The 17,767-nt window shown below is 51.1% G+C and overlaps 1 protein-coding gene across 1 annotated transcript; it reads right to left on the bottom strand.

Moving 5' to 3' along the window:
• Positions 1-110: 110 nt before the first annotated feature.
• APOL6 (apolipoprotein L6) lies at positions 111-4,114 on the bottom strand. Its single transcript, XM_077761945.1, has 3 exons — positions 4,059-4,114; positions 1,347-2,181; positions 111-472 (listed from the first exon to the last, which is right to left on the bottom strand). Exons 1-3 carry the CDS (start codon positions 4,112-4,114, stop codon positions 338-340), a joined length of 1,026 nt encoding a protein of 341 aa, XP_077618071.1. The 3' UTR covers positions 111-337.
• Between the last annotated feature and the right edge of the window lie 13,653 nt (positions 4,115-17,767).

Raw genomic sequence — 17,767 nt, 5'->3', positions numbered from 1 at the left:
GGGGGCGGGGGGGAGGAAGAGAGCAGAGCGAGGCAGCCGGGCAACCGGAAAGGTGAGCACAAGGTGCCCTTCACCTAAGGGACCCTCCTTGTCTTACGGTCTGAGCTTAGCAGAGAGCCTGCGTGCAAGTGAGCGAATGGGGGGCAGACAAAGCAGTGGCGATGAGGTGGCCCCCAGAGACAAATGGGGGACAATGAAGAAGCCAGGTGGCAAAGGAGAGGCAAGACCTCACAACCCTTACTAGCGGACAGCGCCCCCAGGACGCAGGCACACCTCCCGGCTGCTCAGTCTCCAGGCATCACTTCTGCCAACCCAGCCCGCCTCCACCCTGTCCCGTTTAATTCTGCTCAGAGGCCCCTGGGCTCAGCCTGCCCTGGGGTGCTGCTTCCCCACACCTGGCTGGGGGCTGGGGCAGAGACCCCGCAGCTCCGCCTGAAGATGAGCTCCTGGACCTTTCCTCTTGCAAGAGTTTCTGTAAAGAAACAAACAGAGCAGTCACAGGGGAGCCACAGAGAACTCCAGGGCGGCCTGGAGGGCAGCTCCGGGTGCTTCTGCACTCAGGCTTCCTGGCTTTGTATCCCCACTCTGCCACCGCCTAGCGGAGCACTTGGCGAGTCCCAGAAGCTCCCCGTCTCAGCCGGCTGGGGCTGCCCTAGCGGATTCCCACAGGCAGGGCGCCTTGAATAATGGGAATCTATTTTCTCCTAGTTCTGGAGGCTCCAGCCCATTAGGTTTCTGCCCATTGAGATCAGTGGGGACTCCGGCCCATTGAGATCCCTCTCTGGGCTTGCTGATGGCCATCTCCTGGCCATGGGCTCCCGCAGCCTTTCCTCTGTGCAGGTGCAGGGAGAGAGAGAGAGAGAGAGAGAGCTCTTGTGTTCCCTCCTCTGCTTAGAAGGACACAGTCTCATAGTATCACCCCTTCCTGTGGCCTGATTCAGCCCCAGTCACTTCCCAAAGGCCCCACCTCCACCTCATCACATCGGGGCTTCAGCCTATGAATGTTCTGGGGACACGTCAGTCCGCAACTCCCCTTGTGGCTCAGTGCCCTCTTCTGTACAACCGGGAAGGCCCTCTTAGAGCACTGAGCGAGAATAGAAGGCAGAAGGCATGCCCAGGTCTGTCCAGGACAGGCGCCATTTTCATCGAGATGCACCTGATGTCATTTGGACCTCAAGGGCCACCGTCTGCCCCACATCCTCAGGAGCATCCAAGCGAACTTCACGCCCACATACATGCACACTGGCTCCTTTAACACCCTTCCCGTAGACCTTGGTGCCCATAAGCCCCAGTTAAAGCGTCCCCCCTCCCTCCAGCCCTGCCAAAGAGGAAGATGTCAGCCTCACCCTCCGCTGCAGGCTCCTGTAGAGCTGGGTGAGTTCTGTCAGCGTCCTTTCCAGCTCCCAAGTCCGAGCCCTCAGCTCCTCCGCAGACTTTGTCGTTGATCCTTCCTTCAGTTGCTTCCAGTCCTTCAGGAGGGCGGTCAGGTCCTGGCTGAGGGATAAGCCCACCATCGCACTCCCCAGCAAGCGGACATTTGTTGGCATCAGCAGCGTTGTGCCTTTGAAGGCCCTTTGCACCTGCCTGCTCCTCCGGGCCGAGACTTGGCCAGTGGTCAGGAGACGCTTGGCAGCAGTGGCCAGACGCGGGTGGGCTCTGGCTATCTGAAAGGCACGGATGTTCTTCTTAATCTCCTCAATGGCACTTCCACAATCATAGGCCATCTTTCCAACAGCCACGAGGTAAGATGCCTTCCGTCGCCCAGGCTCCCAGACCTCGTGGCCATGGCTGGGCACTAAGCTGCTGGCCTGAGCTCGGGCTTCGTGATGCCGAAAGTGTCCCAAAATGTGGGCCAAGATGCTGGTGACCCCAGCAGCTGTCCCCAAACCTCTACCAGCAGCGGAGAACATCAGACTTCCTCCTGCCGTGGCTGGAGCGAGGATGAGACCCAGGATGCTCATGGCTCCAGAGACCACTGCCATGGAGCTGGCTGCCATGTTGGCCTTGGCGAGCGTTTGGTGGGTTGTGTCAATGTGGTCTGCAAGGGCGTGGAGCTTTCTGATGCCCGCTTCTAGCTCCCCTTTCACGACCGCGAACTCTTCCAAAAATGCTATCTCTTCAGCCGATAGATCCTTCTCTTCTTGCTGCATGCCGTCACACGGAAGAATGTCATCCTGGTCCCTGTGGGTGAGTGGAATGAAGATTTCGCTTCAGCCTTCCTGGTGGCAAAGTCACATTCTCAGGCCCATTGTGGTTTCTGGACGCTCTCGCCATTCCTGACCCTGAGTCCTTCCTGCATCTCCCTGACACCTCCATTACCTCTGACCTAGCCGTGGAGAGCCCCAGAATATTGTCGGGAGCTGCTGCTTCCGTGAAGAGAAGAAATACACAAGAGGGGCTTCTGGAGGGAAGATGGAAGAAACACAGCCTTGGCTAAAGAGATGGAGAAGGTAGATGGGTCCTGAGGGGCATTTTCAGCCTTGTTCAGAGACACGGTCACCCAGGAGGGGGTAGGGGGGATGGTAAGATCTGAGTGAAGATAAGCAACATGCGTCTAATGGAAGGACAGGTGTGGGGAAAGCAGGAGAAAGAGGAGACCAGGTCGAGAGCCCCGTAGGTAGGGACGAGCCAGAGGAAGGAGGCGCCATATTGTACAATGCAGCCTACACATCCCTGACCTTGAGTCTGGCTACTGTGGTGACCTTTGCTTCCATCAGGAGCTATACGCCAAGAGGGCTGAGGTAGGATATCACCAGTGTTCCGGAGGTTCTCCTCGGCACGTGGCCAGCTTCACTTGGCCACTCAAACAGGGATTGGTCCTCCGTGGAAGATGTCAGGGACCAAGGGGCCCAGGCCTCTTCTCTCCAGTATCTCACGGTACAAAGTATCAAGGGATCTAGGTCACCCCAGCGGAGTCTGACTTTTATGGGAGAGCAGTATCAGGGAAGAGCAAACCTACTCCAATAGCCATTGCTCCGCCAGGGCGAGCTTAGGCGGCCTGGTGAGGACACAGATTCCCTGGCCCAGAGGAGAGAATCAGAAGTGGACGGGACCCCAGCCAGGACCCAAGCTGCCTCCTTTACTTTTCAGCAGAGGGAACAGAAGCCCAGAGAGGGATGGGAGACTCCCCCTAAGGAACATGTGAGGTGGAGACAGAGCTTCGAGAACCTTCTGTTCTGCTGGCTGCTTCTTTCTCATCTGTCAGCTGATGTCAGGAATTCCTTACTGAGGTATATATGCAAATACCTTTGGGTCTCTCTCTCTCTCTCTTCACACACACACACACACACACACACACACACACACACACACACACACACGAACAAATTTCTTAATGGGAAAGGTTGAAAACCAAATATACATCCCAAGGAAACCCCTTAGCATTAATGACTAGCAAATTCTGGCTCAATTATCAGTTAATCAGCAGCTGTAAGTCAGGTCACAGAGCAGGGTTTGGGGGGCTTGCCCCAAAGGGGAGGGATGAAGGCAAGAAGCCAAATGCTGCCAAGGACCCCTAAACTCCACAGATCCCACAACTCAGCCCTGCCTGCTCTCTGTTTCCTCAAGTGGATATGGACAAAGAAGAGAAAGGGTGAGCAGGTGCATGGGTTGACACCCTGCTCTGCGCTAACTACAGAGTCAGAGGCGGTGGTGCCCATTGATGGGTGCAGAGTCGCGGTCCCACCGAAGGAGGCACCACGCCGTCTAGATGTCCTAACCCACTTAGCGAACATTTGCTGACTGTCCACCTTGTGATGCAAGCTGCTGGGGGCTCCATCCACTGATGAACGGATAATCAGGACTTGATTTATCAATGTGGGGACATGAAGGGGGTTTTTTGGGTGACATGTGAGCCTTCACGCCCCTCCCCTCTGCAAGGGGGGCAGTTTCTGCCCTCTAAGGCCTCTGCCCAGTGTCAGCATCGGGCTGGATCTCGCCTTCTCTGCAAAATATTTAGTATAGTCCACGGAAGTTTTTTCTCCTTGTCGCATATCAGGAGGATGCCTAGAACATTCCAGCAGAAGCAGCCTCCCCAGGGAGAAAGCTCTCACAGTTACCTCTGCAAACCTACAGCAGCCTCGAAGCCTTCCTCTTCCTCTTCCTGGTCATCCATCAGCTCCCGGGACTCCAAAGCTGTGCTCGCTCTGCCCGTGGGAGACTGAGAGGTGTCCTTGCCAGGCAGCCAGCCTTCTGCCAGGGCACATGGAAAGCAAGGTTACTGCCGGTGCCCTGATCCTTGGGAAATTCTAGGTTTACAGAGAGATTTTATGATTATGCAATCAAATAATGAAAGACTCACAATGTACTAAATATTTGCAAACTATTGTTTGTACATTTCATATCGAGGGGCAGCTTATATACAGTAAGCAGACAAGGTGTTCACCTGTATACACACCCGAGTAATCACCACCCAGATCAAGATATAGGACAGTGGTTTCTGACTTCTCTAACCATCGATCGATTTGCCTATTCTTGAACTTCACATAAATGGAGTAATTTGTTTGGTTTCCTTCACTCAATACGATGTGTATGAAATTCGCTCATGTTGTGGGTACCAGTGGTTTTAAAAATTATTGCTATGGGGCACCTGGGTTGCTTAGTCAGCTAAGCGTCCTGCTTTGGCTCAGGTCATGATCTCATGGTTTGTGGGTTCGAGCCCCATGTGGGGCTCTGTGCTGACAGCTCAGAGCCTGGAGCCTGTTTCCAATTCTGTGTCTCCCCCTCTCTCTTCCCTTCCTCTACTCGTGCTCTGTCTCTGTCTCTCTGTCTCTGTCTCTCTCTCTCTCTCAAAAATAAACATTAAAAATTCTTTTAAGGGGCGCCTGGGTGTCTCAGTTGGTTAAACATCCGACTTCGGCTCAGGTCATGATCTCACAGTTCGTGGGTTTGAGCCCCGCATCGGGCTCTGTACTGACAGCTAGCTCAGAGTCTGGAGCCTGCTTCAGATTCTGTGTCTCCCTCTCTCTCTGACCCTCCACTGCTCATGCTGTCTCTCTCTCAGAAATAAATAAAACATTTAAAAAATTAAAAAAATTCTTTTAAATGATTGCTATGAAGTATTTCATTATATAAATACACTGCAATTTATTGATCTATTCCTCCATCAATTGGTATGTTTGGACTGTTTCCAGTCACTGGCTGTTATGAATGAATTGATTATAATGATGAAAAGATCATTTCACAAGACAAGAGAACAATTTATAAGGCCTTTTTAAAAAAATTTTTATACATTTATTCATTTTTGAGAGACAGAGAGAGACAGAGTGTGAGTGAGGAGGGACAGAGAAAGAGGGAGTCACAGAACTGAAGCAGGCTCCAGGCTCTGAGCTGTCAGCACAGAACCCTATGCGGGGTGGGAACTCATGAACTATGAGATCATGACCTGAGCTGAAGACGGACGCTTAACCAACTGAGCCACCCGGGTGCCCCTATAAGGCCTTTTTGTACAAATTAGATTCCAGCAGACATATTGATGTTATATTAGTATTATGAGAACTGTAAAAGGTCCCACCTGAGCATATAAGTGGGATCTAAAATCTGTCCCAGAATCGACTTGCCCAGGTGTGAGCCCTGGGGGCCAAAGATGGGGGAAGGAGCTGTGTCTATCTGGAGAAAGAAGCCCTTTCCTTGCTTGATCGCTTGACTGATCAATTGCACAGAGTTGCTCTCCATTGATAGAGCCAGGCATCCTCAGAGCTCTATCTATACTTGTGAAGGGGGCGGGCTTTGTCCAACAAGCCCCAGGACACCATATGGGCTAGTGGTGACCCTCTTCTACCTTCTATGTTAAAATGATCATTCAGGCTGGAAAACAGACTCCAGATTTGCAAAAGAGGAAGCAAGGAGACCAGATAGAAGCTGTTGCAATAGTCAGAGCAAGAGGAGACAGCTGCAGGGACCAGGCTGGCAGAAGTGATGGAAAAGATTGGATGTGTAAGAAGCCACAGGGTTCATCAGGGGATGGGGGATGTGGGAGAACCGGAGTCAAGGATGACTTCAGGGTGAGTCAGGTCTGAGGCCTTGAAGGACTGTTACAGTGAAGCTTTCAGACTTCAGTTTGGGGCAGGGGTTAAGTTTGAGGTGCCCGGGTGGTTCAATATTGGCAAATCAATCAACGTGATACATCACATCAGCAAATGAAAAGATAAAAACCATATGATCCTGTTGATAGATGCAGAAAAAGCATTTGACAAGATACAGCATCCCTTCTTAATAAAGACCCTCGAGAAAGTCAGGATAGAAGGAACTTAGTTAAACATCATAGAAGCCATCTATGAGAAGCCCTCAGCTAACATCATCCTCAACGGGGAAAAACTGAGAGCTTTCCCCCTGAGATCAGGAACACGACAGGGATGTCCACTCTCACCACTGTTGTTTAACATAGTGCTGGAAGTCCTAGCATCAGCCATCAGACAACAAAAGGAAATAAAAGGCATCAGAATTGGCAAAAAAGACAAACTTTCACTTTTTGCAGATGACATGATACTCTACATAGAAAACCTGACAGACTCCACCAGAAGCCTGCTAGAACTGATCCATGAATTCAGCAAAGTTGCAGGATACAAAATCAACGTACAGAAATCATTTGCATTCTTATACACCAACAATGAAGCAACAGAAAGAGAAATCAAGAAACTGATCCCATTCACAATTGCACAAAAAACCATAAAATACCTAGGAATAAACCTAACCAAGGATACAAGAGATCTGTATGATGAAAACTATAGAAAACTTATGAAGGAAATTGAAGAAGACACAAAGAAATGGAAAAACATTCCATGCTCATGGATAGGAAGAATAAATATAGTTAAGATGTCATTACTACCTAAAGCACTCTACACATTCAATGCAATTCCAATCAAAATTGCACCAGCATACTTCTCAAAACTAGAACAAACTATCCAAAAATTTGTATGGAACCACAAAAGACCCCGAATAGCCAAAGTAATACTGAAAAATAAAACCAAAACGGGAGGTATCACCATCCCAGACTTTAGCCTCTACTACAAAGCTGTCATCATCAAGACAGTATGGTATTGGCACAAAATGGACCAGTGGAATAGAATTGAGAAGTCAGAATTGGACCCAAAAATATGCAGCCAACTAATCTTTGACAAAGCAGGAAAAAGTATCCAATGGAAAAAAGACAGCCTCTTTAACAGATGGTGTTGGGAGAACTGGACAGCAACATGCAGAAGAATGAAACTAGATCATTTTCTCACACCATTCACAAAAATAAACTCAAAAATAAACCCTGTATCCATTCAGGATAAAGGACCTGAATGCGAGACAGGAAACCATCAAAACCCTAGAGGAGAAAGCAGGAAACAACCTCCTTGACCTCCACTGCAGCAATTTCTTACTTGACACGTACCCAAAGGCAAGAGAATCAAGAGCAAACATGAACTATTGGGACTTCACCAAGATTAAAAGCTTCTGCACAGCCAAGGAAACAACCCAGAAAATTAATAGGCAACCAACGGAATGGGAAAAGATAGTTGCAAATGACATATCAGATAAAGGGTTAATATCCAGAATCTATAAGGAACTCACCAAACTACACGCCCGAAAAACAAACAACCCAGTGAAGAAATGGGCAGAAGATATGAACAGACACTTCTCCAAAGAGGACATCCAGATGGCCAACAGACACATGAAACGATGCTCAGCATCCCTCCTCATCAGGGAAATACAAATCAAAACCACACTGAGATACCACCTCACGCCAGTCAGAGTGGCTAAAATGAGCAAATCAGAGAACTCTAGATGCTGGCGAGGATGTGGAGAAACGGGCACCCTCCTACACTGTTGGTGGGAATGTAAACTGGTGCGGCCCCTCTGGAAAACAGTGTGGAGGTTCCTCAGGAAACTAACAATAGAACTCCCCTATGACTGGTGGGGTACTCCGGGGCTTGGTCTGAGACCCCCCTTGGCCTCTGCTAGTACTGTCTCCCTAAGTCTCTTATGTCATTTCATGGCCTTAAGCACTTTCTACACAGAGGAGAGAAGCAGGAAGCAGGAAGAAGATGAGAAAGAGCAGTGGGTGAAGTCCAAGGAGAACAAGGAATCTGGCATTTTGGAAGCCACATCTTTGTGTGCTCTTGTGTTTCTCAATTTCTGGGTCATTCCGCTTTTCATCTTTCTCTTACAAAGCCATCCCTAGATGCTGCTTTCCCCTCTAAGGAAAATGGCTGGGAGGGAGAAAACTTACCTTGGCAGATCTGAGGGGCCTCTGTTGGTGTGAAGTTCAAAAGGGTGTCTCTGCTCTTCTCCATATTCAGAAGGGCAGGGTGTCTGGCTGGGAAGAGACATTGTTTTAATCTTCCAGAGGAGGAAACTGACCTATAGTTGGTACAGGAAAGTGGATTGGAAGTCCCCCTCTGTCACTTCCCAGTTCTGTAATTTCAAGAAAATTAATTCACTGCTCTGTTTCCTCTTCCTTATCTGTGAAATAGCAAGGACAATGCCTACCCCCAATAAATACCGAGGAACAGTAATTTTTATAATTACAATGATGTATTTTTCATAATTATAAACAGGATAGAAATTCTCTCTCAAAATGAGAATACCCTTATATTGGTTTAGAAGGCAAAACCTATGGGGCCCCTGGGTGACTCAATCGGTTAAGCGTCCGACTTGGGCTCAAGTCATGATCTTGCGGTTTGTGGGTTCAAGCCCCACGTCAGGCTCTGTGCTGATGGTTTGGGGCTGGAGCCTGCTTCAGATTTTGTGTCTCCCCCTCTCTCTGCCCCTCCCATGCTCATGCTCTGTCTTTCTCTATCTCTCAATAATAAATAAACGTTAAATTTTTTTTAAAAAAGAAAGAAAGCAAAACCCAACTATATGCACTCTTTGCAAGAGATCTATCTGAAGCATAGAGACCCAGAAAAATTAAAACCAGAAGGATGGACAGTCAGAGCAGGCCAGTAGGTGGCTGTGTCTATAAATGGTAGCACAAAGAATCTGTGCAATGGGTGTGTTCTGTATCTTAATTGTGGTGCTGACCATACAAATCCACACATGTGGAAAAAATTGAATAGAGTCAAATACATGCACATGCTCACACACATGTGTGAATATGCAAATGAGAGGGAGTAAAACGGGGAAATTCTGAATAAGTTGAGTGGTTTGTATCAATGTCAACTTCCAGGCACAGTTTCGCAGAAGGTTACAGGGTGGAATCTGAGTAAAGCGGGCACACAGGATCTCCCTGTTTCTTACAGCTACAGGTGAAACTACCATCATCTCAAGAGTAAAACTTAAACATGCCATAGCATACAACTCTTGAAGTGACCCAAATCCAGACACTCACAGCATCAAGCGCTGGTGAGGATGAGGAGTAACAAGGACCCTTGCTAATTGCCCACAGGAATGCAAAGACACCTTGAAAGACATTTGGGAATTTCTTACGAAACTCAACATGCTCTGATCATATGATCCAGCAATCACTCCTCACTATTTATCCAAAGGAGTTGAAAACTGATGTCACACAAAGACCTGCACACAGATATTTTGGGCAACTTCACTCATAATTGCCAAAGCTTGGAGACCACCAAGATGTCCTTCAGTAGTGAGTAGACAAAGGGTGGCCCAGCCAGAGAGAGGAGCATTATTCGGCACTAAAAGAAACGAGCTATCGAGCCATGAAAAGACATAGGGGAGCCTTAAATGCATGTTACGAAGCGAAAGGAGCCAGTCTGAACAGGCTACATCCTGTGTGATTCCTACCATATGACATTCTGGAAAAGCCATGACTCTGGAGATGGTATAAAGATCAGTGGTTGCCAGGGGCTGGGGAGGGGGAGGGATTTTTAGGCAGAGCATGGAGGATTTTTAGGTAGGGGGAGACTATTCCTTCAGATACTATTGTGGTAGACATGTGTCATTATACATTGACCCAAACCCATAACACACACACCAAGAGTGAACCCCAAGGCTAGGGACTCTGGGTGATAATGCTGTGTCAGTATAGGCTCACTGTCTGTAACGAGTGGACCACACTGGCCTGGGATGTTAATAGTGGGGGATGTAATTAGTATAGGGAGCCAGGGGGCATATGGGGAACCTCTGTAGGCTCCCCTCAATTTTGCTGTGAAAAAGTACTCTAAAGTAAAGTCTATTTTAAAAGAAAAGAGCCAGTCATAGCTTGCAGATACAAATAGGAGCATTGCAGCATTATTCGTAATATAAAAAACAATAAAGGAAAGAAAAGAAAAAAGAAAAATCTAAAAACCACCCCAAATGGATCAGCTAAATAAACAATATGGTTTATCTAACAATGAAACGGAATATAGTCATTAAACCAAACGAGGCAAATCCATAGGAACCGAGTGTAGGGCCTCCAGTGCACATTGGTAAATACAAAGGCAGGATATGGAACACTGTATTCTACACTTGAACTTGAGTAGGCAAAAGACGCACATGTGTTTGTAGAGACAAGAAACCAGTAACATAGATTGGATTGGAGGTCAGGGGTGAGAGGGAAGCTTGCTTTTTTTTTTTTTAATGTTTATTTATTTTTGATGGAGAGAGAGAGAGAGAGAGAGAGTGTGTGTGTGTGTGTGTGTGTATGATCAAGGGAGGGGCAGAGAAGGAGACAGAGAATCAGAAGCAGGCTCCGCGCCGTCAGCTCAGGCTCGAACCCATGAACCGTGACATCATGACCTGAGCTGAAGTCAGAGGCTCACCGACTGAGCCACCCAGGCGCCCCAGGAAGCTTGCTTTTCACGCTGTACCCTTATATACTTTTTATAGCAATCGTTTTTGCCATATACCTACCTGTGATACCTTAAGTTTTGTTTTTGTTTTTTTTTTGCCGGTTGAATAGCTGTGCCCCTCAAGTTCAGGTGCCCCTGGAACCTTAGTTGTGGCCTTATTTGGCAATTCTGTCTCTGCAGGTGTAATCAGTTAAGGATCTGGAGACTGAATTCCTCGTAGATGGGGGGGGGGCGGAGAGGGAGGACTAAATCCAGTGACTGGTGTCCTTCCGAGAAGAGGAGAGGACACAGAAGAGGTGGCGTGGTGACAGAAGCAGAGATGGGAGCCGAGCTGTCATAAGGCAAGGATTGCCTGAGCCGCCGGAGGCTGCAAGAGGTGAGCAAGGATTGATTCTTCCCAGGAGCCTTCGGGGGTGGGAAGCTTGGCCTTGCTGATGCCTTGATTTCAGAGTCCGGCCTCCAGGGTTACAAGAGAATATATTTCTGTTGTTTCAGGCCACCCGGTCTGTGGCAGCCCTAGGCAAGGGACATGTCCGCCTTCGTCTCTTCCCTTATATTTGGTACGTGGCCCCAGAGCTCATGTCAGAAATGATATCTTCAAGATACGTCTTCTCTCTCATGGTCATTTTTCTCTCCTTTCCTTTTTTCTTTTTTTTAAAGTTTATTTATTTATTTTGGGAGAGAGAGAGAGAGAGAGAACAAGCAGGGGAGGTGCAGAGAGAGACAGAGGGAGAGAGGAAGAATCTCAAGCAGGCTCTGCATTACCAGCATGGAGCCTGAGGCAGGGCTCAAACTTACGAACCTCAAGATCATGACCCAGTGTGAAACCAAGAGTCAGATGCTTAACTAACTGACTGAGCCACCCAGGTGCCTGTGTCTTCCTTCCTTTCTACTTATGAAAGAACTTAGAAAAAACATTCTCCCATACATATTTTGAAGGCATAAAAATTCTTGTAATCCTTTTTTCCCTAATTACTTAAATAAATACAGATTTACTGTAGAAAATTTAGGAATAAAGGATAGAATTCTTCTGTGTTCTCAGCACACAGAAATGACCACTGTGGACATTTTATTTTATAAGCAAAACAAGGGGCCCCTGGGTGGTTCAGTCGATTGAGTGTCCAACTCTTGATTTTGGCTCAGGCCATGATCCCAGGGTCGTGGGATTGAGCCCCGAGTTGGGCTCTGCACCCAGCACTGAACCTCCTTAAGATTCTCTCTCTCTCAAATAAAAAGAAAATAAGCAAACCAAAATTTAGACTCTTGATGTTCATAGTTTTGTGTGAATTTTTGTCACTCAACATTACACTACAGTGGATTAATTAAATTATTAAATAATTTCCAACAAGCTGTTTAAAGTCTGTGTGACATTCCACTAGACAGATGTATCATTGTACATCTAATAAGCCCCTTACTGTTGAATCTTTGGGTTGTTTCCAGTCTGAGCTTTGGTTTTGTTGTTATAAATAATTTTTGCTTAATGAGTACTTTTTGATCCTTACATAAATGTTGGTTCACACATTTGATTATTTCTTTGGGATAGTCCTGGAGGTAGAGTTAATGCATCAAAGATAAACAGTTTCTCTTTGGGGTGCCCGGGTGGCTCAGTCTGTTAAATGGCCGACTTTGGCTCAGGTCATGATCTCATGGTTCATGGGTTCGAGCCCTGCGTCGGCTTCTGTGCTGACAGCTCAGAGCCTGGAGCCTGCTTCAGATTCTGGGTCTCCCTTTCTCTCTGCTCCTCCCCCACTCCTGCTCTGTCACTCTCTCTCAAAATTAAATAAACATTGAAATAATTCTTCAAGATAAATTAACAACATGTTTTCTCCTCTCTGACGTATAAAGCTAGATTTCGGGGGTTTGGCTCTGGGGTGTCCATGGCCTAGAACATGAAGCACATTCTTGTGCCTACTTGGTGCCAAACATGCATCTTGATACACCTTTAACCATCTCAGCGATTCTGTGACATTCTACTAATATTGTCTCCATTCTCCAGATGAGAAAACTGAGGCACAGAGACCAACGTCATGCATTTGGTAAATAGGAGAGGGCAGTGTGAACCCAGCCAGGCCTGCAGCACAAGCCCAGAGCCGTGGATCTCAGTCAAGTGTGAGTTTTCTCCCCAGAGGCTGTTGGCAATGTCTGGAGACATTTTTTTTTTTAACTGTCACAACTCGGGGAGGCGGGAGGCACGGCTACTGGCCTGGCGTCGGTGGAGGCCGGCGATGTTGCTCAACAGCCTGCGGCGCACAGGCCAGGCCCACAGTCAGGAGTGACGAGGTCCCGGATGTCAGCGGTGCTGAGGCTGCGAAACTCCCGCCTAGCGCCCCACCCTCTGCCAGCGCCCTGTGATACCTCGCCGTTTTCCGTGAGTCCTATGGGATGAAGGGCGAGGGTGACACACGGAGCTCTTGGGTCCCATCAGATCCCACCTCCCACCCCCTACGGACATCCTCAGTGAGTGTGAGAGGTGCTCACGTTGAGAGAGGAACGGGATTGCTAAGCGTGTTCGAGACCTTCTGTCCCTTCGCGAGCTTGTAAACAGTCCTCACTGGTCTTTACCCCCATCATGTTGCCCAGTGGCCCCTTCCCTGCAAACCAGCTTCCCCGGACATCCAGGCCAAGGAAAAGGCTCTCACCCTAAAGACACAGCTTTGAGATGCTCCCCTGAATCTTCATCACCATTTCCCCACCCCCACACACACCCTTTCCCCAAACCTCCCCCGAAATAAACCTACCACCCAGGGGACACTGTAGATTCTGTTCGAAGTTTGGAGACAAGTCACTCAGCATCTTTTTTCCCTACGAGGATGACATCCTCCGAAGGGAAACGCCTGTCGCCGGGAAGGTCTCCTAGGCTCTGGGGGCCGGGACCTCTCGTCTAGGGCGGTGGGGTCCCCCAGCCAGCGGAGGGGAGATGCAGCTAGGTCGGTCCTGTCACCTTCTTAATCCCGTTTCCGCTTAAACTTTCAAAAACAGCCCAGAAGGAGAGACTCCCACCCTGATTTACCATGAAAGACGTTGAGCTCCAGACTTTTCCGGAGGTCAGGTCTCTGGCAGGACGGGGATTTGAACCCTGGTGGCTCCTGAAGCTCTTTTCCCTGAACCAAATGCCTGCAGCCCACCCCTGTGCACACTGTTCTCGGGGCGGCAAGCAGTGGCCCCCCCAGACGGCTGTCTCGCTGTGGGCTGGGGTGTCCAGGGAGAGGAGCCCCCGCTCTGTCCTCACCTCTGCAGGGCGTCTGGTCCGGCCGGGGGGGGTGTGGGCTCTGCAGGAGGGCCGGCAGGGACAGCAGAGTGTCCGGCGGGCTCTGCTGACCAGGGGAGAGCCCGAGGCTCCGCTGGCCTCTTCTGAGCGATCGGAAAAACTGGGTCCAGCTTCCGCAGGCACAGAGATGCCAACGACTGAGGCAATTCTCCTGGGACGACCAGCGCTTACCGAGAAGCGGCTTGCACTTTCCCCTTCCTTGTCGCGTCATCTCTAATAGATGCGCAGTGAAGCCGGGCAGTGGAATCGAAGGCAGAGGTCGGAGCCGCCCCCCCCCCCCCACCCCAATCCGGTCCTAGCTGTGAACCGTGCACAACGCGAGTGGCTACGAACGCCAGGACTCCAGTCCGACCGACCACGTGAGGCTGTGTCACCGGCAGCCGGTTCCTCCTCTGCCCGGTGCCTCGATCCCCACATCTGTGAAATGGGTATGAAAATAGTTCTTGTGGCGCAGAGCTATGGTGAGGAGGCAGTCACGCGGCGCCGGGCGCGGGCTGAGCGCCCACCCAATGCGTCAACGGTGGCTGCCACGGCTGCTGCCACGTCGACCTCCCACCCTCCAAGGTGGGTGACATGCAGGGTCTGGTGCTTCGGGCCTGCAACTGTGAGATGCAGGGTTCTCTAAGACTGCGGTGTGTTTTCATAATCATCCGGTGGAGGAAGCCGAGCCGACCGGGTACAAGGTTATGTGTCCCGCTTCGTTTGCATATTCCTCGTTTTCCGGCAAGAATGTTAGCAGTGTGTGTCCAGACGGGGCGGCCAGGGGATTGAAAACCTCTCCAAAGCTCCAGAAAGCACTGGAAGCTTGAAACACAGCTGGCCCCCGTGGTTGAAGTTACGGGACTGTGGTGTGACTCTCCCACTTTGCAGATGAGGAAACTGAGCCCCCGGGAGGGTCACATGGCTAGGAAACGGCAGATCAGCTCTCGACCCCATGGGAATGGCCCGTACGCAGTCATGGGCTGAGCTCTGTGTCTCCACGGGTGTGCAGGCTGGGACCGGGGGCGTGCGGTCTGCCCGTGGTGATGTGGCCGGAGGCCCCAGGTCCTCTCCCAGCCCTCCAGAGGCCACCCGGGGGGCTGTCACTGGCAGGCTCTGGCCCTGCAGGCGTCCCCGGGGTCCTCTGAGCAGGATGGGACCAGAGGCTGGTGTGCTGCCGGCTGGGACTCATGGGGGCCATTTCCAGCTCTGGTGTCCTGTTCCCTGTACTCAGGGGCGCTCTGCACAGACGCTGTCCCTGAGGTGGGCCTGGCCCACTGGGGCAGCGGCCACCCGGCCTGCCTGCTGCTTTCCCTGACGACAGACCGAGATGCCGAGGCCTGTCCTCCGTCCTGGGAGCCTCCGGGGCCAGGCTGCTGGACTGNAAAGCAGGTCACACGCAGGAAACACTGCTCACGGGGCACAGATAGGAACCGCGCCGCTTCAGACCGGCCAGAGGTCTGACCAGCTCAGACCAGCCAGAGGATGGAGCTGCTCCCCCTCATAAACCTCACCTGGCCGTCCTCTGCGCCCCCAGCCCTGCTGATGAGCCCAAACTCAGCTACCTCAGCCTTTTGCGATTTGAAGCACACTCTTTTGGGCAACGTCTGTCATTTGGGGGTGAACGTTCAGGCAAATTCAGGCCGGAATTTGGCATCGTGGCTTGCTCCTCTCGCGGTGAGAGTTTGCACCCCCCCGAGACGGCACCTGGCTGGAGAGGCCTGTGCTCTCCCTCTGGGGTCTCGCTGGCCTACACAGACACCTCCCGGGTCCCCCCCGTCCTGCGGGGCGGTGGCTGTGGAAGGCCACCTGCTGGCAGGGTGGTGGCACCTGGGTCTGAGGTGTTCTGGCTCCAGATATACCTGCGTCCCGTCCGCAGGGCCGGGAATGGGCTCCTACGACTCTGTGAGGTCCCCACGCCCTGGGCCTGTGTCCAGTGTTATGCTGCAGGGCTTGCTCAGGCCCCAGGGAGCTGCGGGGGGGAGGGGGGGCGGGACTGGATGGGGAGGCCTGGGGAGAAGCGGGGGCGGCTCTTCTCTGGGGCTCCTCTCTGCCCCAGTGCTCTCTGGCTGCCTCCTGCCCCCACAGGGAGTTTTCCAGACGCTTCTGTGAGTCCCTTGACTCTGCTCTCTCGTCCCTCCGTCTCTCTGCCCGTTTCCCTCCCTATCCTGGAAGGCTTCGCCCTACGCCCCCAAGGTCACGTCCACCTTTCCCTGCCCTGTGGACTTCCTGTCCTTTGCTCTTATTCCCTGAGAGCTTGATACTGAAGCAGGTTGGGGAGGGGGACCTCGCACAGATAAAGGGGCCTTTGGGAAATATTTCCAACACATCCCCTCTGCTCTCATCAAAGGCTTAGAGAATTTCTGTTACCAAACAAACGAGCAGTGCCTCCCTTTTGTAACCTAAATGAGGCTCCTAGGAATGCCAACCCAGCCAGTCAGCCTGACGCTGGAAGTCAGAACCTCCGGGTCGCCCTCCCTCCAACGAGGGGGAGGGGGCGCTGGCTACAGCTACAGCCACTGTCACTGAAGGAACAGGGAGCTGACTGCCAAACACCAGGCTGCCTGGAGCTGTGGTTTTATTAAGGTTTTTTGAACACAAGCGCTGGAGATGATTTGGCTGATTTAACTTAAGAATTTTCTGGAACACCCCCGAGGCAGCTCCAGCTTCAAAGGTGCAGCAGAACGGCCAGGCCGGGGAAAGGACCGGAAGCAGGCAGCCCACAGCGTGCCAGGAGCTCGGGCCACTCAGGAGGCCATAACTCAGCCCCCGTCTCTTCTCGGCCGTCAGTATTTGTGGTCCTTTGGGAGAATCTGGTCGGCCAGCCTGTGTCTTGGGGTGTCTCTTAGTCCTTGAGGGGAGCTGCTGTAACAAAGTAACAGCAGACTGGGTGGTCTACAAACAACAGACATTCATTTCTCACAGCTGTGGAGGCCGGAAGTCTGAGTCACGGTGCGGGCCTGGGTGGGTTCTGGTGTGTGGGTTCTGTGTGGCTGCTCCCTGTGTCCTCCCTCGTGGAAGGGGCCAGGGAGCTGCGGGGTCTCTTCTAACAGGGTACTCATCCTAGGCTGGGCTGGGGAGCTCAGTCGGTTCACCCTCCGACTCTTGGTTTCGGCTCAGGTCATGATCTCACGGTTTGTGAGTTCAAGCCCTGCATCGGGCTCCTCGCTAATAGCTCAGAGCTTGCTTGGGATTCTCTCTCTCTCCCTCTGCTTCACCCATGTGCTCTTCCCACCCCCCCAAAGTAAATAAACTTAAAGAAATAAAATATGTGCTTTTAAAAAATAAATAAGAAACTAAAAGGGCACTAATCCTGTTCCTGAAGTCCCCACCCTCATGACCTAATCACCTCCCAAAGGCCCCACCTCTGAATACCATCACACGGAGTGTGAGATTCATATATATGGATGTGGGGGGGGACACATTTGGGCTGTAACAGGCTGGTAGGCACGGAGGTGAGGCTTGTTGGTTACTGGGCCCACCAGAACCCCAGGGGATGAGGAGAGGCAGTTACCCGCAGGAAGGGGGCGCTGTTCCCAGAAAAGGCCAAGAATAGATGCTGAGCAGGCAGAAGTCTGGTCCATCCCGACCTCCTCGGCACTGCTCTCCGCCCCCCTACACCCTCCTTCCAGGTATAGGACTGAAGAATGCCTTCCTTATGAGATGTGATGCCCCAGATAAAGCACTGGCTGTCTCCTCCCTTCCCCGGGAGTCGTACTCAAAGTCATACCCAGGACACTGTCTGCAGGCACAGATCCACCCAGTGGAACCACCAGTCTATGAAGCCAGGGTCTCTGGGCCT

Source organism: Crocuta crocuta, unplaced genomic scaffold (assembly GCF_008692635.1).
Source record: "Crocuta crocuta isolate KB4526 unplaced genomic scaffold, BGI_CrCroc_1.0 scaffold193, whole genome shotgun sequence".
In the NCBI taxonomy this organism is placed as follows: Eukaryota; Metazoa; Chordata; class Mammalia; order Carnivora; family Hyaenidae; genus Crocuta; species Crocuta crocuta.
The sequence above is the reverse complement of the archived record's forward strand: the minus strand, read 5'-3'. Positions and strand labels throughout refer to the sequence as shown.

Coding starts and splice junctions, on each gene's coding strand:
- APOL6 (XM_077761945.1), bottom strand. CDS start 4,114: ATGGATGACCAGGAAGAGGAAGAGGAAGGCTTCGAGGCTGCTGTAGGT. Junction 2,182..4,058: donor GCTGCTGTAGGTTTGCAGAG/GTAACTGTGAGA, acceptor ACTCACCCACAG/GGACCAGGATGACATTCTTC. Junction 473..1,346: donor ACAGGAGCCTGCAGCGGAGG/GTGAGGCTGACA, acceptor GTTTCTTTACAG/AAACTCTTGCAAGAGGAAAG.